At 42.0% G+C, this 22,475-nt stretch overlaps 1 protein-coding gene across 4 annotated transcripts in view; it reads left to right on the forward strand.

Annotated features, from left to right (window-relative positions):
• Positions 1–22,475, forward strand: part of JADE2 (jade family PHD finger 2) — a 245,191-nt gene that overhangs the window by 156,958 nt on the left and 65,758 nt on the right. For all 4 annotated transcript variants that reach the window (XM_054976016.1, XM_054976017.1, XM_054976015.1 and 1 more), the window contains exons 6-8: positions 11,616–11,827; positions 17,656–17,823; positions 18,737–18,853. In XM_054976016.1, the coding sequence (XP_054831991.1) occupies positions 11,616–11,827; positions 17,656–17,823; positions 18,737–18,853 (497 nt within the window). The remainder of the gene's footprint in view (positions 1–11,615; positions 11,828–17,655; positions 17,824–18,736; positions 18,854–22,475) is intronic.

Genomic DNA, 22,475 nt, shown 5'->3' on the forward strand with positions numbered 1-22,475 from the left:
TAATGGGGGAGGCTTGAAGGCCCATTGGAGAGAATGGGAGCCAGAAATGCCAATTTACTTGCATGGGCCCCATTGAAATACTTTACTATCTGGGGTCTGTCATTCCAGTCAAAGAATGCTTCTGCTACTCCCAGGGGCTGTCATTCCATTCAAGGAGCAGTCATTCCAGTCAAAGAACACTTCTGCTACTTTCAGGTGCTGTCGTTCTATTCAGGGGGTGGTCATTCCAGTCCCAGGATGCTTCTGCTACTCCCAGAGGCTGTCATTCCACTCTGGGGGCTGTTATTCCAGTCCCAGAATGATTTTGTTACTCCCAGGGGCTGTCATTCCATTCAAGTGGCTGTCCTTCCAGTCAGAGAATGCTTCTGCTACTCCTAGGGGCTGTCATTCCTCTCTGGAGGCTGTCATTCCAGTCCCAGAATAATCTGTCTGGGCCCAGCGACTTTTATGGAAAATCAAGTCCACATTTTCTTTGTAACTTTTTTTGTGCTGTAATATATTTCAATGGAACCTGTGCGAGTAAATTGGCATTTGTGGCTCCCATTATCTCCAATGGGCCTTCAAGCCTTTCCCATTAATTCCAGTGTCATTCCTTTTAGTACATCCCCGTACTGGGACCCAATGACAGCTCAGCTGCAGATGGGCCAGGCCGAAGGGGCGTATCAGGCTGGTGCAAGGCGCAGGAACACTGCTGGGGCCCTGGAATGCTCCTGTGCTCTGTACCAGTCTGATTTCCACCTGTTTGAGGCCAAATCAGGCTGGTGCAGGGTCGCATGCCCTCACAAGGCCCAGCTAGAGCCCATTGTATTGTTAAACACAACGGGCTTTGTTGCTAGTATCTATGTATTATAATTGCTACAATCAAAAGAAGCAAGCGAAGCATTTTAGAGATATTTTCAAAAAAGTATAATAATAAGCTAAACCTATATCTAAAACTAATTATATGTAGGATATTATGTCATAAAATATGTGTAATACTAATTATATTAATCAACTAATATATATAACTTTAACTAAAATTTATCAAAATCTAAAGAAAAATAACATTTCAATGATTTTGTACAGGTCAAAATAAGTAGTCTGTGTCACATTATCTCATCTTCATCTAGAATAGGTGTAATAGGATTCCTATTTCCTTTCAAATTCCTTAATCAGTCAGTTTGTATATGTAATTTGTTAATTTGGCCATTACAGCATATTCTGCCATCTTATCCTTCCAGTTTTCAGTAGCTGGACATTCCTCCACTTTCCATTTTGTTGCCATTACTACTCTGGCTGCCAAAGGAATGAGGAAAGTATTGATGTTCTTTTTCTCACTCCTATAAAGCAGCATTATTCAGAATTTAAATGTAAATATTTTGAAAAAAAGAATATTTATCTTAATGGGATTTATTCTGAAGAAGTCATTTGCAGGTTGCAACTTTACACCTTCATCTGAATAGAAAGCAAGTTCTACTGTCTTCAGAAGAAAGCACTTTCTTTGACTCTTAGCCCCATTTTCCCAGTGACAAAGCTCTAGTCACTTGCTTTGTGGGAGGGGAGAGCCTAGAAGAAGATGTTACGACTTATAAATCGGCCTGCGTTTGGTCAGTGGCTGGGTAGGAGACTGTCTAGAAACCCTAAGTACTTTGCCTTGAGTTCTATGGAAGAAAGATGGGATATAAATAAAAGTCTTCAGATATTTTTGTTCATGTGTTTACACTAACATAATCCCAAGGTTTGCAGTATGGCAAATCAAGTGTATGTTGTTTGTTAATGCCTTTGGGCATTAACTACATGTTACATAAGAGGTGGGTTTTTTATTGATAAGCAATGAAAGGCTAGAGAGACCATTTGGATCACGACAAAGATATGGGTGAAGGGGTTACCCCTTTTCCCTGTATCTTGTTTCCTAATAGGAATCTCCTCTATCCTTCACAAGTTGTTGCTTGACCCAGTAGGGAAAAAGACAGGCACCCATATCATCATCATCATCATCAACAACAACAACAATATATCTAATTCTCAATGTCACCAAATCTGTCAATACTTAAATCCAGAAACTGGAGCCATGTACAAAAAACAAGATTTTTCTACAAACCTGCAAAAACCTCTGGTTTGCAGCAAAATCTGAAATCTTAAAAATACAGTTAAGGGTTAACCCACCCACCCCAAATAATTAAAGAAGCACTTGTAGCAATTCCCTCCATAGCCCTTGCTAAGCAACCAAAACACAGATGCCAGTTGAAGCTTGGGTTTCTGTCATTAAAAGGCAGGAGGAGCAGACAGAGCCCTTTTCAGGGCTTCGTTGGCCTTTGAGGAAACTATAGAGAGAAGGACAAAGGGGAAAGTGAGGTGCCTCCAGGGCCAGCCCGCCCATTGAGGCAGGTGAGGCCACTGTCTCAGGGTGCTAAGGCACCGGAGGGGCGCCGGCCCAGGGGCAGGGGCGCGTGCCACGGAGCCACCACCGCCGTCCAGGAGCGCGTGCTGGCAGCGGCAGCGAGGGGCAGCTGAGCAGGCAGCCTCCCATTCAGTTGCTCTGCGGGCCAGGCACAGCCGGCCGCCCTGGCTGTGCCGGCCACACGCAGTGACGTCATCATGCATTAAGTTGCCTCAGGTGCCGGCGATGCTGGAGCCGGCCCTGGGTGCCTCACAGAAATCCTTGCAAGTTCTCCACCATGCAACTGGGCCCAAGCTGGCAGCCCGCATCAGACAACTTGGTCAGACTTTTCCCAGGGAGAGCTTATTAGGGGTAGGGAAGGAGGGAAAACTGAAGGGGATGAAGGTAAAAGGTAGGTTGACTAGTGGGTAGGAAGGAAAGAAGGAAGCAAGCAAGAAAAAGGAAAGGGTATGGTGGCTTTCAGAAAAGGTAAAGAGGAAATAATGGAGAGGAGAAAGTGAGATGCCCCCTGTGTAGGGTTACCAACTCCAAGTTGGGAAATTCCTGAATATTTGGAGATAAAGCCTGGGAAGAGTGAGGTGTGGGGTGGAGAGGGGCCTCTGTGGAATATAATGCCATACAGTACCTCCTCCAAAGCAGCCTTTTTCTCTAGCAAATCAGATCTCTGTCATCTGAAGATCAGTTGTAATCCCAGGAGCTCCAGCTCCTGCCTGGAATTTGGCAGCCCTGTGCCCACAAGTCCTTGCAGGTCCCCTGCTTCTTGTACTAAAAAGCAGCTGGGTGTCTAGGGGTTTTTTTTTCAGGAAAAGCATACAGGGGGAAGGGTTAGCCCCTTCTTCCCAGTAGCTTTTTATATAGTAAGTGACCTGATCCCAGATTTTCCACTTAACATCTAGTTTCAGCTTTAAATTTTCATTCCTTATTATACTGTACCAGAACCATGCCCAGCTCGCTTCACTGATAATATGTTTGGATCCTCAGATTTCAGAAGGCACTTTAGAAAATGTGATTTTCCTCAATTTGCACATTCACCTGATGGCAAAAACCCCCCCACCTCCCAGCTCAAAATCTCCTAACCATGTGACTATTTGAAAGCATGCTTTATCTTTCACTGAATTGTGCTTCTGATTTCCTTAGGAAGTTCAGAGATATTTGGCACCATTATCCTCATTGCATAATCAGAACACTCAGTGACAAGAATCTGTTTGCCCAAAACTCTGAAGAAGGTTTTATTTGGGGAAACTAATCTGATTTATTCTTAGTATTTTGAAAACACATTTCAAATTCTGCTAGATCTAATACTCACAGCCTCCCTTGTAAGGTAGATAAGGACTGTTATCTCAGATTAAGAGAAATCAATGTGGACAGATTCCAAAAGACTTGCTTTAAGAATTAGCACACATATCAGCTAGATCATCCCCAAAATGTTGGAAAAATTGTGGCGGGGAGGGAACCTTCGCCCACTGTTGGTGGGAATGTAAAGGAATTAGACAATTTTGGGAAGAGATATTAATGAAAATTAAAGATATCACAAACCACGACCTCCCCTTTGACCCAAAAATGATTTTTTTAGACTTGTGGGAAAACACACGTCCCCAAAATCAGAAAGGAGCTCATTGCCTCTTTTTTTATAGCAGCTAAGAGTGCCATAGCGACAGTATGGAAATCAAAAAAACTACCAACAATCGAAAACTGGTTATCTAAAGTTTGGAATCATTTTATTTTAGAAAAAGTAAGCAATGATATGCAAAATGCAGTACAACTCACAGAAAATTCTAATTTTATTGAAAAGTGGCTCCCATTTCTGGAATACATAGAAAAGAATAATATGCAGCCCAACTCGAAAATACTACAAGTTGTAACAAACAATGGATACCTCTCCTTCTATTAAGCTGATAGTATAATTGTGTAATTACATGGAATTACTTTTTCTTTACGTTAATTATTAAGGATGTAAGTCTAACTGCGTATTGTATATTGGTTTTTGTTTCATTCAAATTTGAAATGTTGTTTGTTACTTGAAGGTTATTAGTTACATCTAATGTTACAATAAAAATTTAATAAAAAAAAAAGACTTGCTTTAAGATAGAGGCAGAAAAGCTGCTAGCGTTTAGTGCATAGGAAATCCTGGATCATGGCCTTGAAGTCTAAATACTACTCCATGCACATTAAAAAGGATGTCCACTCTCTTGTTTGTGTAATTTGCCTAAATAAAAACATACGTAAAAAAGAGCCAAGATACAAATCTGTTTGCAGTTGTAACACTATAACAATGTTTATATGTACACACATTGTCAAAGAAACAATCTGGTTTGTGAATCAAAAAATGTGTGGTCTTAAACTTGTTTCTCGTGAACATCCTCTCCAATATACTCTGCAGGGGAAATGGAGTTCTCATTTCAGTACATTGATTTCAGCTAAAGTGCAGTTTAGTTGGAAATAAAGCTCAGTTTTTGCACAGAGTGGCTCTCATCTATTAATGTTTTGTCCCGGTTTATTAAGCAGTTCACTATCAGAACCTTTAAAACAAGTAGAAAATCTTCTCATTGTAATCATGCCAGACCCCACATATCTACCAGGTAGCATCATTATAGAATAGTGGTTGATGAGAGAGCAGAGAACATAAATAGGGTGTCGCACCCTCATTTGCATCTTTTGGGGGGCAGTTTTTTTTAAACAGATGAGCTGAGCACAATTCTTGAGTTTGTGTTGGCTTTTCCCATTCCTCTGAGAGGTTTTGGTATGTTTTGTTCAGCCATTCACTTGCTTTCCTTCACGGCTTACAGCAACCACTAGGGTAGGCTATTTTCCCACCAGCAGGGATGTTTTATCATTGTGAATTACATAACAGGCAGAAATTCAGCACGTTAAACTTTTCTTGGTATGTAGATAATATGGAAGAAAACCTGTATTTCTTCCTGAAGTGCAGCTGAGAAAAGTATAGCAGTTTTTGTCCCCACCCCCAACATGAGTAGATTTAGCAGGGATGTATCAAATAGCAGTTGTTTCCCCTGTACCTCGTCAGAAAAGTTCTGAAGAAAGGCTCTGAGTAGCTCGTTTCCTGGCAAGCGTAGGCAAAGTGCTGCCTTTTTTGAGGAAGGCCTTGTCTGTTTTTCTATGTAATATCTATACAGGCATTATGTTAGCATTAATACAATTACATCTTTCCTTAGCATCATGTCTGAGGTGATTGTCTCATTTATACTATTGTGAATCCAAATCCAGTTCAAGAGACCTGTTCAGGGTGACTTAACTCATTCCTGCTTTTCTAAATTGGAAACAAGTAAATAGTTTCTGCATGGTATTAGTACTGACCTGGTGTTTACTTTCTTTCTAAATAAAGACCTTTGACATAAGTGTGGAACAAGCACTCAGGAGCTGAGAGAAAACACCAAAGCCGCCTCTACAAAACACTCTCAAAATCACTTGTACTTAGTTGGAAAAAAAATCTTTATGAATAGCAATAACTTTATATGATGCTGAAGAAGATAATGGAGCATAAATGGAAAAAGAACTTCACCCCCAGGTCTTGTAATTTAGTGATTCATAAAGCCATTAATCGCTTTGTACCCATCGAGTACATTTGTCACTTGAATAGGCTCTGAGGTACTTGTGAGTTGAGCTCCACAAACTAATTATAATACTAATGTAATCACAAGCAAACTGAATGGGTGTATGTGTATAAGCAACACACACAGAAACACAGAGAAGAAGAGATCAGCCATATAGTCAACAAACATGTAATTATACACAAACCGAATGGGTGTATGTGTATAAGCGACACACACAGAGAAGAAGAGATCAGCCATATAGTCAATAAACCACAATTAGTGGGGAGAACATTCCCATTCCTAAAGATACCACTTGTAACTTTATTCCTGCTTAAAAGTTCAACAGGTTAGATGGATGAAAGCAGTTCAGAAATATTATTGAATTCATATCTTCATGTTGTTTGTAATTGAGATGGATCTGCTTTATTGTGCTTCTCTTCTGAGTTTTGTACAGTTTTAATCTCCAGAATAGAACACTTTTTAATTGGTTTGTGCATTTGTAATTGTTTAAGTAAAAAGTTCAAAATTAAAAGTTTTTAAAAGTCCAGTGGATTCAGTCCTCTGCTGAAGAGAAACTCGACTTCAGAACCAAGTAAAATCAGAAGGTAGAAGAAGTTTTTCATCAACTCTCACTCCTTTCTTATGGGTTCAGTTGGCAGTATCACTAACAATGAAAAATTTAAAACCTTGCCTAGCCAAAGGGACTAGGCTGTAACAGAAGCTGTAGGATACTGTTGCAGACATAAGATGTTTCCACTTGGCATGAAACAAACACTCACCCACTGCTTTTGTGATCTCTACCACGAACATAGGTTGGTTTCATATTTCCTTTGGAAATCCTCTCTGTATGTTCTTACTTGTTCACCTTTGTCCTTGTTCATGAATAGGAAATCATTGGACTTGCTCAGTGCTGAACAATTTTATAACATAGCCACTGACATGGCTGAAGCTCAAGGCAATAGCTATAAAGATTGCACCTTAATTTTACTGTAAAAATGCTGAAGTGGTTAGTTACCACAGATGTAACCATTGTCCCCTATCTCCATCTACCTGTTACTCTGTGAGAGCAAGGAATAATTCAAACGGGGGCTTCCAGATGGTGAGCATTTTTTGGTTAACGGTCTTGTTTTAAATTAATTACTAATTCGTTGATTTATGTAAATAAATACTAAGATATCACAGTGCAGGTGACATTTGGAGAATATTTGCAGAACACAGCTGTTGATTTCTCATTTAATAACACAGTAGAATAATTTGTTTGGACAGACTGTGTTTTAACTTGGATGAATTGCTTTCAGCCCTATGACAGATACATGAACAAGGAATCCTTGCCCACGTTAACCTTATCATATGTAACCTGCAGCATATTCTTTAGGCATGTGCCACTAGAAAAGAAATAAAATATATTAAAGACGGAGGGATACAATAAAATAGCAACTTGATAGAACTGGTTTTTTTTATCAGCTCCCTCTTCCCCCAGCAACCTCCTGTAGACCTTGATACAACACTGCTGAGGGTCAGAAAATGTGCAATAGAAGCACCTTTTGCAGAAAAGGGAGGGAGGGCAATTCTTGCTGAGTCCTCCTCAGTGGAGGACCATCATGTTCTGAAGGGTTCCGCAACCCTTACAAGTGGTATAGAGGCTATGGGAGAAGCTTCCATCAGATTGCTGTGTTGACAGAATTTTGGGTCCAGAGACCTATAGCTTTTCAAACTATATGGAGCCTGGAATAATGGATTAATTAACTTGTTTGTTCTCTAAGGATCCTCATCAAGATCAGAATACATGGCCAAGGCTTACATAGTTTTCCTTCTCAATATACTAGATTGTACCTTGCTAAAGAGTACTGATACGAATCTTGAATGGTTTGGACAGTGTCTTTCTACCAATCACAGTGTCTTTCTACCATCACATATCAATAGCTATATTAGGAGTTCTGTATTGGCTAAGTGCTGTAATAAAGAATCTACATCTATATTAGGAGTTGAAGCATGAGCCTTGCTTTAGCAGATTGCTGGTGAATGGATCTTTAAAAAGTCAACCAACTGGAGTACTCCAAACATCTCAGGCACTATATACCAAATTTCGTTTCTGAAAACACCCAATAATTTGTCAGGTTTGCCAGTAATAAACTGGTACTGTCAAGTTCCTTCGCATGTTCTGGTTTAACAACTCTCAACATTTGAAAGAGTGCTGGTAGGGAATTGAGTTGTCTGGCTGGCTGAATTCCAGACTCACACAGACATGTAAGATGCCGATCCAGATTCTTGCCTAAACTTGCCAAGGCAAGCAATGTGAAAAGAGATAGCTCTTTGAGAAGCTCTTAAGTTGCCCAGGTGTCCAAGCATCTAACAGAAAGGTCTGCATGCATTCTGAACCAAATCCAAATTCCATTCCAAGGAAATCCGAATGCTGCCATCAGAATAAATTACGTAAACTGCATACATTTTGAAATGACAGATGACTCTCCCTCTTCTGTTAATCATTCTCCCACATCCAGGCCCTTCGTCCAACTCTTATACAAACTGTATGTATTTTGATTATCTTCCATAATTTATTTTGTACACTAGATTCAGATTTTCAGAGTTTAGTATTCTTGGCAAGAGGTATTGTGACAGGAAAGAAGCAAAAGGCGTGGAGATTGAGGTTTGATTATTTGTGAGGTAGTGGGAGAAGAGCTATGAATAGCTAATGAGCAGAGAGGATAGAGAAGTGTTCAGGAAGCCAAAGGCACTGCTCCCAACCACTGGAAGTGCTTCACAAAAGTCTCTGGTTTTTATGCACTGAATTGCTTTAACCTTAAAGCTGAGAGGAAAACTGAACAATGGTTTTTGCCATGAATGTATCCTGCAGGGCTGTAAACAGTTTAGAATGATGGTTAAAATGACTGATTTAAACTAATGGTTTTACAATGAATGTAATGGTTTGAAAATTATAGAAAAAGCACAGGATTATTCTGCACCATAGCCATAAGATGTGAGCCATAATTGGAAATCCCTTTGAATTAAATAACCTATTTCATCCAACACTAGTCAGCTATTAGTCATTGTGTCATTTTTTTACTTGATTGCGAATATCTTGCATGTTTTGTTATGCTTGTGAATGCTTGCTTGACTAACTTACATTTTAGTGGAGAAAATGTCCAGGTACATACTCTTAGCAAACTACAGGCTTGTATCCTATGAATGAGTTCCATGCACTTCCTCTTCCTCTGGCACTTGTGTTTGCACAGGAGCCCACTGAAACCCATTGATCTTTAATGGAAGAGGAAGCACACTGCATGGCAGAGACTGGCATGCAGGGAATTCATTAACTGGATCCAAGCAATAACTGTTGCTGCAGGACTGTCTGCGAACAAATATTTCTCAAAGTAGCTGTCTCTGTGGGGCAGCCCGCTGAACAAGCAAAGTATCTCAGAAGGATATATATTTTGAAGCGTAAAGCTGACAGTGTAAAGAGTGGTAGCTGGTCTCAGGCTAAAGGCTGGATTCCAGATATTGACATGGATCGATTGGGTTAAATTCTTACTGATTTTAAACAGAGGTAGGATACATTTATTTAGCTATCTGTACCCAAAGCAGCTGTTCTCCCCTCCTCCATTTTAGCCCCACAACAACAAACTTGTGAGGTAGGTTAGGCTGAGAGAGAGAGACTGGCCCAAGGTCACCCAGCAAGCTTCCATGATAGAGTGAAGATTCACATCCATCTCTCCTGGATTCTAGCATGACTTTCTGACTACTGCACCACACTGGCTCTGTGAAGGAGAACAATGTTAGGGGAATGAAAACTGGATTCATCGTTACTGCCTACAAGTTTTCCAGTAATAATTGCTATTAATAATTACAACCATTGTGAGTGTGACTGAGGTGAAAGTTAGCTTGTTTGGCATAGTTCCAAGATGATGATTCCAGCTGTGGATCAAGCACTAACAGTATCACTTTCACTGTTTCCTATTTTTTCTGAGAAATTAAGTTATAATGAGAATAAAAAGCAAGGTCAGAAATGCAAAAAGTAAGCAGCCTTCTGACAGCATGAGAGCTTACTCTGGAAAAAAAATCTCCAAAAAGGAGAAAAAACTTTTATGGAAAGCTATCTTAGAAATAAAATTAATTTTTCTCTAGTGCTCTTGGAATGTTTCCCTTTTCTTACAGTTCTTAAGTAAATTATCAGCATCAGAGTAGCTGACCTCATCCTTCTGCACCATACACTGACTTGCCACTTTAATGGATACATTCTTTGGTGACAGGTTATGACTTGTAAACTCTTAGCCTTCCAAGTCAGAAGCAGCAGTTTGTGAATGAGACCTTCTTGTCCCCATCAGTCTTTCTGTTAAAGCTGAAAGTGTTTCCTTTAAGAAAGGTGAAAAGAGCATTTAGAAGTAGTGAATCATGAGCCCTCACTTGCCAAATGGCCCCATCACAGTGACAGGAAGTGACACGAGTGGCTTTTGCTGCTTAAAAAGGAAGGCTGGTTAGACCAAAATTCTGAAAGGGCAAGGAGAGAACGGCGGTCCTCTAAGGAAGCACAGGGCCTCTTGTCACACTCCCCATGTCTGTTTTCGGTATCTATAGTGATTGGGCCATGATAGAGAAGCTGCATGGACCACAGGCACCTCCATTTTCAGTTGTGACAAATGCACTGCCAATAAATATGGCACCCCCTTGTTTATTAACAGGCATTTAGTTCCTACTTTTCTATCTAAATAACTCATTTTTATCCTACCTTTATTCAAGGGAGCTCAGTGTTGGAATAGGCGACTCAGCCTGCCTTTGGACACTGGGGGGCGCTGCATGTCTCTTTGAACGCAATGTATAAGTCTAGCAATCTGCCACTCTCTTGTCTAAGGTGGGAACGCCTACTGACTCCTCCTCTCTTGCCTCTGTGCTTCTTGGGAGATTTCACACCTTCCCTCATGCTCTTCCAAGAGAAAGATGTAAAGCTACCATGCTCCTCATGGAGCCCTTCTCTTTGTCCACAAACCCTCTTCCAGCCTCGCTGCCTATATTTTCAGGCCGTGGTATTAGCTTAGAGAATGTAACTCTTTAGATAGATCTTTCCCTTGATATTACCAGAAGATATTGCTATGGAGAAATCTGCTACAATAAACTGTAAGTTCTATCTTTCTATGAATTTTGTCTGAGGATTAATTAATGCACGTTTGTGAGGGTTTAAACACTTCTGACTAAATTACTCTGCTATGTTACTCTGCTAAGTTACTAAACTAAATATATAAAATACCATAAAATCTCTAACACTCAGGGCAGTGTACGTGGTGCCCCCCTCCCGGTTTTATTCTCACAACAGCCCTGTGAGGTGGGATAGACTGAAAGAGTGTGAAACGACCAAGGTCACCCAGAAAGCCTTGTTGTAAAGTGGGGATTTGAATCTTAGTCTCCCAGGTCCTAACCTGGGGCAAATATTCCACACTGGCTCTGTGTGTATTTTGTTTGGGAACTTAACTGGTCCTCTATCTTACAGTTTCTTTTCAGTTGTTTCTGCTTAGGGTAGAAGAAAAAACAAGCATAGCCCAGTAAACTGTTCAATCTTCTTTTATCTTCATTAGATTTTTTGAGGCTTGAATAGGATATCAGCCTCCCACCCGTAGTCAAGAAACAGCTTTCTGCAGCACAATTTGAGACCTTCAGACAGAGTCAATGGAGTGTCGTTGCCTTTTGCCTTTCAGAAAAGCCAGAAATGGATGAATTCACCCTGGAAAGAGTGCTGGAGGAGCTGGAGACGCTGTGCTATGAGAATATGAACATCGCCATCGAGACGGAGGAGGGCCTGGGCATAGAATATGATGAAGATGTGGTGTGTGATGTGTGCCGCTCACCAGAAGGAGAAGATGGCAACGAGATGGTTTTCTGTGACAAATGCAATGTCTGCGTGCATCAGGCGAGTAGCATTTCTCACTGGGGGAGGGGGGTAAGCAGGTCTTTCTGCCCCATTAGTCTAAGTGTCCAGAGACAGATGAAAAGCAGGAACATTGCTAGCAACAGAGGAACCCTCCTGCCCTTCATGCTGTGGCTTGTTATGATTATATGCAACAATGACATTCCTGGGATAGAGCTTCTCTTAAGTCAAAGTGTTTTTGGCCCATCATCATGGGTCATGTAGGAAAAATGCTGTGCTACAGTGAGAGTACAGAAGCCTCCTACCTCCTTGTCTTTTTCATTTCTTTTCCTTTATTTTTGCAAGTACATCATATTCTGTACCTCTCTGTATCCCCTTCAATAAGCTGTGTTCCTAATGCTTTTCCTAATAGGAGAGGAAAATGGGTTCCCTGGCTCCACCTTAAGCTAATCTTAGGATAAATCCATACATTCCAGTATTGGCCAATATTTTGTGATGGGTAAACCCTGGTGTGGTGAATAAAAGGCCGTGATAATTTTTTCCCTTCCTCTTTGCTCTACTCTGGGATTTTTTAACCATTCCTTTAACATCTATCTTCATAAAGCTGCATCTGTGGAACTGCAAGTGATCCTCCTGACTGGGCAGAATATGTTAGTAACTACCAAAAGCACCTTTAACAAATAGCTTGCATTGAGATTAATAGACAAGTAGGTCACAAATAGGCTGTGTAGTCTAGGCAGCTAACCTGCCAGACTGTCCTTTTGAAGGAAAGAAAAATCAGTTTAGGTCCATTGAAGTCAGGCTGCCAGCTAGTAATCGATACTCAGTAGCTGAGTCTGGGATGTTCAGTGTAATCTACCAGTGAAGAAGTAGATCTTCTTTTAGCTTCCCTTAGGCACTAAGTTCAGAGGACGGCCTCTGTTTTAACAGTGCTCTTGTGCTGCCAGTTGCTGGCAGGATTTTCCCCAGAACTTCCTGGAACTGAGGGAAACTATTGGAGGTGGGTGGGTGTTGGACAGCTTCTTGGAATGCTATAGATTTCTCAGCAATTCACAGCTATTCAGGACTTGAAGTCAGCCTTTCATGCTATATACTGTATGATAGTTGTACAAATATTATCTGCTACCTGTTACCTGTACCTTGTTGTACAAATATTATCTGTTACCTTAAAATAGGAACCTAATTTATTGGGATAATGATTGCCAAACTTTATTGCCCTGTCAGACCCACAGGCTTCTGTAAACTTACTCTCTAGCCATCTTTCCCATCATTCTATATTTCTAGCAACTCTCTTACAGTTGCAGCCCCTTCCTGCCCTTCAGTTGTGAGGACAGAACAGTGTCCTACTGCTAAGGAGGATGGGGAGTCAAAAGGGTTTCCCATAAAGCAGAATGCAGGCTTTTGATTGTCCTGGGATGATAACATACAAGAGAAACTATGTCCCAAGTGGAAAATGCAAATGTGGTCCCTGCTCTATTGACCCTTGAGACTAGATAGGCAGACTGAATGGATGGCTTGTCTCATCATGTAATTTTAGTTTGCTTCTCTCATGTGTCCATGCTTCCCACCAACTATGATACAAACAAGGAAGAGGAAAAGAGAGACTGCTTTGAGAACACATGGCTATGATCTCTGCTTACTTTTTTTTTCTTTTTTAGATTTCCCAGTTATACTCACATCAGAATCAGGATCTGTTTTTCAACTTAGTTCCCTGACTTTCCTAGTTTTTGTTCCCTTTACAAACAGGCATGCTTCTTATGGCATTGCTGTTGAGCTCACTGTAAGGGTAGGAAAGCAACAAAGTAGTAAATTCCTCTCTCTAAGAATTTGTCCATGTTCCATTCTCTTTTGCCAGATTAAATCAGAGCTGTTTAAACACTATGCTTCCTAGACACACGAGCACTGAATGGAGAAAAGAGATAATTGGATTTTCTTTAAAGGGCCATAATGTGATTCACACAGTAACCTGCAAGTGAGCTAACTTGGAAGGAGGAACACAGTAATCTAGGACACATTGTGAATGCTAAGGTGCATAAAGTCAACACTTACAAACAACAGAAGGAAAGAAAGAGGAAGAGACGGCATATGGCCTGAAAAAATATATTCTGCTTTATCCAAGAGGATCTCTTAATCTTGTTTCATGCCATGCTGCACGCATCAGATCAATTAAATGAATAAGTCAGTAGCTGGTTTTGGATTACCTTTAGGCTTTAAAACTTACCACCTACTGAGGAAACTGCTAATGAGACATGTGCTTTTAACCTCTAGCGTATTTGTTCATATATTAGTAGCCCACACTCATCATCTTGATAATGTAGTAACTGCTCCATAGCTTCTGTGGAAATGAACCTGAGGCGTTACTTATTCCGAGGGCGTATTTGAATGATGCTTTTTGAGAATATTGCAGTGAGAAGAGGCTTGAACATATGGAGCTGCTTTGTAATGAGTCAGACTGTTGGTCCATCTAGCTCAATATTGCCTTTGACTAGTAGCAACTATCCAAGGTCTCAGGTTTCTAAAAAGCCTATTTTTGTGAGGTACCTGGAATTGTGTCAGGAGCCCTCTTGCACAAAAGCATGTACTCATCTACAGAGTAATGAGTGCTCAGAGCAGTGGTTCTTAACTTTTAATCCACTGCCATCTATTGTACACAACATTGTCATCAAAAGCCTCTCTCCAGTCACAAAAAATTAGAACATAAAAGCAGTGCACTAATTTATATAGGTATATTTATGATGTATGCATACAATACATCTCCCATGAGACATTTCTGCCTGATTACCATCAAGCAGTTACTTAATGTTAGCTTTGATTCCTGTTTGCTCTGTGCCGTTTTTAAGGGCCTGGGGGTGGCATCCAAGGTTTGGGATTTTATCCTCAGGGCACAGTGAGTAGTGTAAACAACTCTCTTGTGCTGGCTGTCAGAAGCCATTGCAAGTGAGGGGAAAGGATACCTAAAATCCCAATACCCTCTCAGATCTGTAAATCACCCCAGGGGAGCTGCATGATCTCCCCCCTTAAGAATTGTTGCATTACACAGTTAAGGTGCCAGAAATCTTTAGTTCCTTCATTCTCTCAAAATGAACAAAGCCATCATGTTCTGGAATTACCAAAACAACTGAGAGAGGAGGCACTCTGAAACAAGACTATCGGCATAACATGGATGTGAGCTAATTTAAGTTTGGAGGATACCCACTGTATCATAGCTTTGCACATTGTTTGGAATTTATTCAGACATATGTTCATAGGAAGGTTTCTTGCTGAACATTATACATCAGTTTTAGTGCTGGGTGACAGAAAAAAACCTAGAAACTTCTCACCATTTTACCTCTCTTAATCTGTGATACATAGTTTAATTGATTAGGGAAGTATTTCTACACAATGGCCGTGAGCCATCTTGTCTAAAAAACATGCAAAATAATAAAAAGTTGCTTTTTTGTACAGTGTTGTGCTATTGTTGAATTATGTAGAAGTTTAATGAAATATGATGATACCGTTGGAACATACGTTGCAAGGTCTGACATTCAGTCATTATGGGGTTAAATGTATTTACTCCCTGTGCTATTGTTTGTATTGACCTGGAAGAGAACCTGGCGCAGAGCCAATAGCCTGGAAACCTGGGAAACTGAGATGTGTTTGTAAACTGTTATTAGTCAATAGGTCAGGTGATTTTCTCTTAGGGTCAAGAAGACAGAGGAGGAATCCCCATTGTTATTCTTCTCGTTCTTGTGGTCTAAGTATGTAACAGCAAAATGTAGCTCACAGAATTTCTTGTTTTGTAGGAACCCCGTGTACCCTTTCCTTTAGAAGTAAATGTTTTTAAAAAGCAAACAGACGTTTGACACTCTATTGATTCAAGATCCATTGCATCTCTGATTTTAAACTATTTTAACCCGTTTTCCCCAACAGATACAAATGAGCAGAAGAACAAATTCATAATGTCTTTGGCCTTTTATGAATTATACATCAACATATCAAAGATTCTCAGGAACCAATGCTACAGTCCTATGCAGAGTTATTCCAGGCTAAATGCCAGGACCTGCCCTGGCTCCGCCTTGACATAGGAGGAAGTTGCCTCAGATGAAGCTCCTCAAGGATTGATCCCTCTTGTCCCTGAGGCACCCTGGCTTTCTGTAGGAAAGTTTGCTTGCTTGGCACCTGTTCTACATCCTACGGGCACAATTGGACTCCTCTGGAGCAGGGCCAGCACCTTGGCCAGCGTGGCTCAGGAGCACACAGCAACAGCAAGCCTAAGTTCAGAGCTGGCTGCTGGGAGCACAAGGCTTGTAGCTAGTGGACCAGTTGATCCAACAATACAGCCTTCTCAAGCCTCACCCTGAATAGGCTAAGCAGTGATCTGGATCAGCAGCATCTGCTGGCAGGTGTTGAGTGTCTTGAGGCTGTACTGGGCTCTGGCCAGGATCCTGTGACGAATCACTGGCAGTGTGCCTCCTTTGTGCCACCTTAGCCTGGGCCTTACACGACTGCCATTCCTGCAGAGTGGGAGAGGGCCCTGGCGGGCTGGGTTTGTGTCCTGCCTGGCAGATGCCTAGCAGTGATCTCATGGGTTGGTGACGGGTGCTCACTTGCAGGCTCTAGCAGGGCAGCTTGTGGCATTGGCTGGGGTCAGGGTGAAGCAGTGGGGCAAAGCCTACAGGGAGGCAGGTCAAGCAGGAAGGAGCTGTATAGCTGCCCCACAGGAAGGTTAGCTCGGAAGCAGAAAATCACAGGTTTTAGTCTGCACAAAGAAGCCTGAGGAGGAAGGGGCAGGAAGGCACCCAGGCAAACCAAAAGGAGATAGCGGGGACCAGTCATGCCTGGTGTTGTGTCTGGCAGGAAGTGCAAAAATCAGATGCTAATCTCAGCATGGAGATAAATTGGATCCTCTTAAAGGCACAGCTGCAGCTGTCTGCTAAGATGTCAGCAAACCCTACTGAAACCCAAAATACTGTCCTGACATGGGTGGGGGAGGTGTTGATGTCTCTCCCTTGCTCCGATAAGATCCAGATTATGGCCACAGTCTAGTGTAGGGCAGAGGTGGTCAGCAGGTGCCTCTGCAGCATCAGGCCCATCTGACCCCCTTGGTCCTCCTGTTGCCCCAGGCCTGGCTCTTCAGGCTCTTCCTCTGAGCCCTCCAGGTCAGAGTCAGTGGACTGGAAAGAGAGCTGGTCAGAGGGGGCCATGACAGCTCCTATTCAAGAGCCAATGGAACAGCAAACCAGGAATTCCCTCATAGACTAGTCCACCACCAACACTCCCAGAATCTCCCCCAGGAATAAAGAAGATGGAGAGCCAGAACCAAATCTATTGCCAGGTGAAAGAGCACACCTTGGCAGCTCAAGACATCCTGTGCTCCATCTCATGCTGAAGCACTGCTATGTAGATTTTGCAGAATCTAGGTCCCACCTCTGGCTATAGAAAGGGATGAGGTTCTCAGTTACCTATATAAGTCAAGTTGAGCCTTTGCTGGTTCAGCAGCTTTTCAACCTAGCATATGTTAATCCTGGACTGCTCCCTGTAGCAAGGTTTCTGCTATCCTGTGCCTGCTCTTGCATTGAAGGTCTGGTCCAGCCTATCCTGATATTGGCTGCTCTTTGGAGACTCTGTGGTTTTATTCCTGGTTGCCTGGATAGAGAATAGGGTACTATGCTCATTTACTTCAGTGGAGTAACTCTGGATAGAATCACAAATTTAGAAACTGAATAGGAGCAATTGCAGTTCAGTACATGGAAATGGCATTCAAGTTATATTTATTACATGCTTAAAAGGTGTGCAAATTAAATTTGATCATCTGATTATTTTATAGTGTATTCTTGAATGCTGTCCATCCCTCAACTAAGTAATTCTTCCTTACTCTTGTGTTTGTTTAGGCTTGTTATGGAATCTTGAAAGTTCCCATTGGAAGTTGGCTTTGCCGAACCTGTGCTCTGGGAGTCCAGCCAAAGTGTTTACTCTGCCCAAAGAGAGGGGGTGCTCTAAAACCCACTCGGAGTGGGACAAAATGGGTCCACGTTAGCTGTGCCTTATGGATACCCGAAGTAAGATAGCAAATTACTTCCCTTATAAATGGGAAATGGGTGGTATGTGGAGGAGATATAGTTTGATTTTTATTTAAATAGATTTTTATTTATAGAATTAGTAGTACAAAAGTTATGACTTATGATAAGAGCAAAGTTTACCTGAAGATATGGTTTGATTTGATTTTGCAAGATGCTGTAAGTAGTTAGAGTTACTGTCACTTAAACTAATTCAACACTAATTCCAGCACAATTATCCAGTCCTAGGTACATCTGTACCATACAGTAATCAGTTTTCCTTAGGCCACTCCCCGTGGTTCTGTCCCCGATCAATTTAATTTTAGTCCATTTTTTATCCAATCAATAGCTCCACCCACCCTCATTCTGGGATATATTCATACTGAAAATATAACATGCACCCTAGATATGCACATGAACACAGAAAGCTGCTTTTCACTGAGTCACACCATTGATTTTTCAAGGTCAGCAGTTGCCAGCAGTTTTATAGGCCTCCAGCAGAGGACTTTCTTATTGCAAACTACTGGATGCTTTAAAAAAAAAACTGAAGACACTGGTGGTTCAACTTGAGACCTTCTGCATGCAAAGCAGATGCTCTACTGTTGAGCTGTGGCCCCTTCCAGTATGCAGAGTAGCAGCTTCCTAGTGGCAATTTTAAGAATTGCATCCTGGATCACACATGACATTCCACATTTAAATGCATTCCTGGAGAAAGGGGGCTCATTACGTGAAAAAAACTGACTTCTTTTGGCATCCATTCAGACCAATATATGCTAATAAATGCCTTTTGCTCCCCTAATCTACTGCTGCAATATATACACATTCATGTTAGCTACCTTAAGATGCAGAAATGTTTCACTATCTTGTAAGAAAATAGACAAAAGCCATTAATTTGAGTTCTCTGTGTTCTGTTCAGGTTAGCATTGGATGCCCTGAAAAAATGGAGCCCATTACAAAGATTTCACATATCCCAGCAAGCAGATGGGCTTTATCTTGCAGTCTTTGCAAGGAGTGTACTGGAACATGCATTCAGGTAAGTAATTAATCCTAGGGAAAACCTAGAATGGAGTTTTCTTTGTCTGCAGAGTACCCATATCATAGAGGATGTGGCCTACAGTTTTGCAAAACAAAAGTGTGTGTTGAAACTGAGATTTACTGGTAAATAATATAAGTAACTACTGGAAGAAGAAATAGTCACTGTTGGATGTTCATAACTTTCAGTCAGTGGTATTTCCTTCAGTTGGCACATTAACATCACTGGCTTTAAGGGGTTTGTTATAACTTAAAATCATAGACTGGGAATGTAGGCTCTGGTCTATTTTAGGAATGATCTTGAGTCTGATTAAGGAGTGAATGAAGAGAGTTTATTCAGGAACTACAGCTTTGACAGAAAGGAGAGAAACAGAATAGATACGAATTACCTCAATAAACAGAGGAGGAAGGACTTCCGGGAAGAAGTAGGAAGTAACCTAAGAATACCAATCTGGAGAGTTGCAAGAAGGACAGAAGAGAGGAGGACAGAAGGATCCCACTTTGCCATCTATCTAATTCTAGTCTAGCCTCCATCAAGAGAGCAAGGTCTTGCCAGCCAGCCATTGCAGGACTAGAATCATATATTTTTTTCTAGCAATAAATTTAGTCTGGAGATTAGGGTTTTTTTCCTGCACTTGGCAGTCGGCACCTTCTCCAAGTGCAGTCAGATCTAAGGAAAGTCTGCGAGCCAAGTTGCTGAGGCAATGGGCTTTTATACTCTTAGAGCCTCCCTATCAAGGATTCCTGAAGGCTGTGGGGAGGAAAATAAGGAGCACAAGCTCCACAGCCTGGTTGCTTTCCCCTCTCCCAAGGGACCTACATCACCAAGTTAGTGAAGAGACATCTTGCTGCACCCTCGAAATGGTCAAATAGAATGGTCTGAAAAAGAGAAGTAACTAAATTAAGGTTATCAGTGGGCTTAGACACATGGGACTACGCACGTACAGGCCTGCAGATATGGCAAGGGTTTAAAGCTAAAATCCACTAGGGAGCTACTCAGTGCGTGGTGCCCCCTCCACCCTCAGTTCGTTCTTCGCCACCAGCTACAAAGGTTCACACTTTTTCATCTGCTTTGTTCTGATAGTGAAAGGAGAAAAAGATAATTTTTAAAATGGTTGATAAAGCTTTATTTATACCCTGTTCTACTAGTGCTACTAAAATGACCAGGATGGCCATTCTGTCTGCCTGGAGTGCTTAGGGGAAGTACATAATGTTCAGACTTGCGAACATTGCCGCAAATTCACCCTGAAGCATGGGCTGAGAGGTCCACTAGGCTGAAGGCACTCCTCTGGGAGAAAGCTATGAGAACCTCTGATATTCCTAAGACCTCTTTCCTTTCAGTGGGTAGCAGACACCAAACGGTCACACAAGCGCAAACTTCGACCTCGACAATTATGTCCCCCGCTCGGAGTCGGTGCACCTCGAGCCACTCGGCTGTCTTGATTCCAATGGCCTCAGATCCATCTCATACTCGACACCGACCACTTGAGACACAAAACCTCACTGAGGTCCCTTGGATCCAACATCCTCATGCTAAATGGCCTTCAAGATCGGAGCCTGTGCTGTCTCTGATAACGAAGTCAAAAAAGAAATGCCTGGAGTCGACTTCTACCAAACTGCCGTCAGATCTGAAAAGCTCAACTTGGAAGCAGACAGATCCGAGATTCTTGGAACCAAAGCTCTCGGACCCAAAGGACTCAGTTCCAAGATCGCACTCTCAGAGCCAAACTACAAGTGACGTCTTACACAGGTTGGACACTAGTCGGCTTCCCTCAAGTTTTGATGGGAAATGTAGGCATCCTGATCTTGCAGCTGTAATGGAGAGCCAAGCTGTAAAACCAGGGCGCCTACATTTCCCATCAAAACTTGAGGGAAGCTGACAAGTGTCCAACCTGTGTAAGGCGTCACTTGTAGTTTGGCTCTCAGACAACGAATACGCTGGATGGTGTTAGCCAAGCACTTGCTGAGGTAGTTTAGCCTCCAAAGAAGAAGGCTAATCTAAACATGTAGAGAGGCATGCTGAACAGCCTGATAGCATTGTTATTGACAAACTTCAGACCTCTTCTCTTCACTCCAGATCCTCCTCGTACATTTCCACCGAGGAGGGCGAAATAGAAGAAAGGTTCACTGCTAAGCTACCCTGGATGTGTGAATATGATGAAAGACGTCCTTGTTGTGCATATGAGTGCAGAGATTGGTCACAGCACACTTCTCAGCCTAGACAAGGGCTGGAGTCGGGGTGATCATATAGGACCCAATCTGTGACATCGGTTTTTGAAGGTTTTGACAGTCAGCAGGGACTGGGGATGCAATACGAAACCCTTCATTCATCTTCTTCTTACCATACCTTCAAACAGGAGTCAGATGCCCTATTCCTGCTTCTGATCCATCACTGGATGAGGCCGTTATGAGAACTGGCCAAATTTCTCCCACAGAAGACTGCTGTCTTTATACAGAAAAGATGTTCAGGATGGCTCGGTCCCTTGACATCAGAATATCTGCTGTGGACCCAAAACCAAAAGATAAAGTCCTTCTATACCTCTGCTCTGGAACTGCAACGAATATAGCCTTTTCTATCATCGAAGGGGTTGTGGAGCTTATTAACTTCATCTGTGTGAAGCGAGCTTCGGTTCATACCACCACCAAAAAGACTGAAGGGTTATATAAAACCAGGGAAGACATTTGTCTGTTTTTGTTTAGTCACCCACCCCCCACCCCCGCTGTTAACTTTGAAGAAATGCAGGCCAAGCAGCATCAGAGCTCCCATTCCTCTCCTGCTGTCAAGGAAAACAGAAAAGTGTATACTCTGGACAGGAAATTGTATTCCTCATCTTCCTTGAACATAAGATTACTAATTATAGTGCCATTATGGAATCCAATCAAGCGTTCATCTGGAACCGTATGTCCACCTTTGTGGAGAAACTGCCTGAGGACCAGAGAACGTTTGCTAAGGTCATACTAGAAGAAGCCCTTAAGTTGTCCAAGCAACAGATTAATGCAGGAAGGAACTCGGTTGACACATCTGCCAGAGCCCTGGTATCATCCATCACTCTCTGAAGACATGCTTGGCTACGCACTACTGCCTTATCACTGAAAACAAGGGCTAAAGTTGAGGATTTGCCCTTCAAGGGGCAAACACTATTTTCTGCCAAGAGAGATAAATACCTGTTACAGAATAAAAAAGATAGGCAAACAGCCCACTCCTGTGACGTGCTTCCCCAGAAACAACAATCCACGCAGCGGTATTCCTATCATAGCCAGCAGCCTTACAGAGGCAGACAATACTGCTATCAGCCATATCCTGCCTACCAGTAGTATAGACAGCCCCAATCACCTCAAGGGCGCTTCCAACATAGGAGAACAATTGCTAGATCTCGCCAAGGGCAACAAACCCCTCTATCCAAGGAGGTCCAGAGTTCTCAGAAACAATTCTGACTAAGCGTGGAACAGCCAACTGTTTTGGGGAACAGGCTGGCTAACAATTATTCAGAGTGAGAAAATGTAACCACTGATTCATGGGTGTTACAAGTTGTGTTAATTGGTTATAAAATTGGATTTTACTGTTACCCGACTGAGAGTCTTCCTGATTTCTCATGAGATATCTCTTCTGATAGTTTACTTGA

This window comes from Eublepharis macularius, chromosome 4 (genome assembly GCF_028583425.1).
Source record: "Eublepharis macularius isolate TG4126 chromosome 4, MPM_Emac_v1.0, whole genome shotgun sequence".
NCBI classification, from domain to species: Eukaryota; Metazoa; Chordata; class Lepidosauria; order Squamata; family Eublepharidae; genus Eublepharis; species Eublepharis macularius.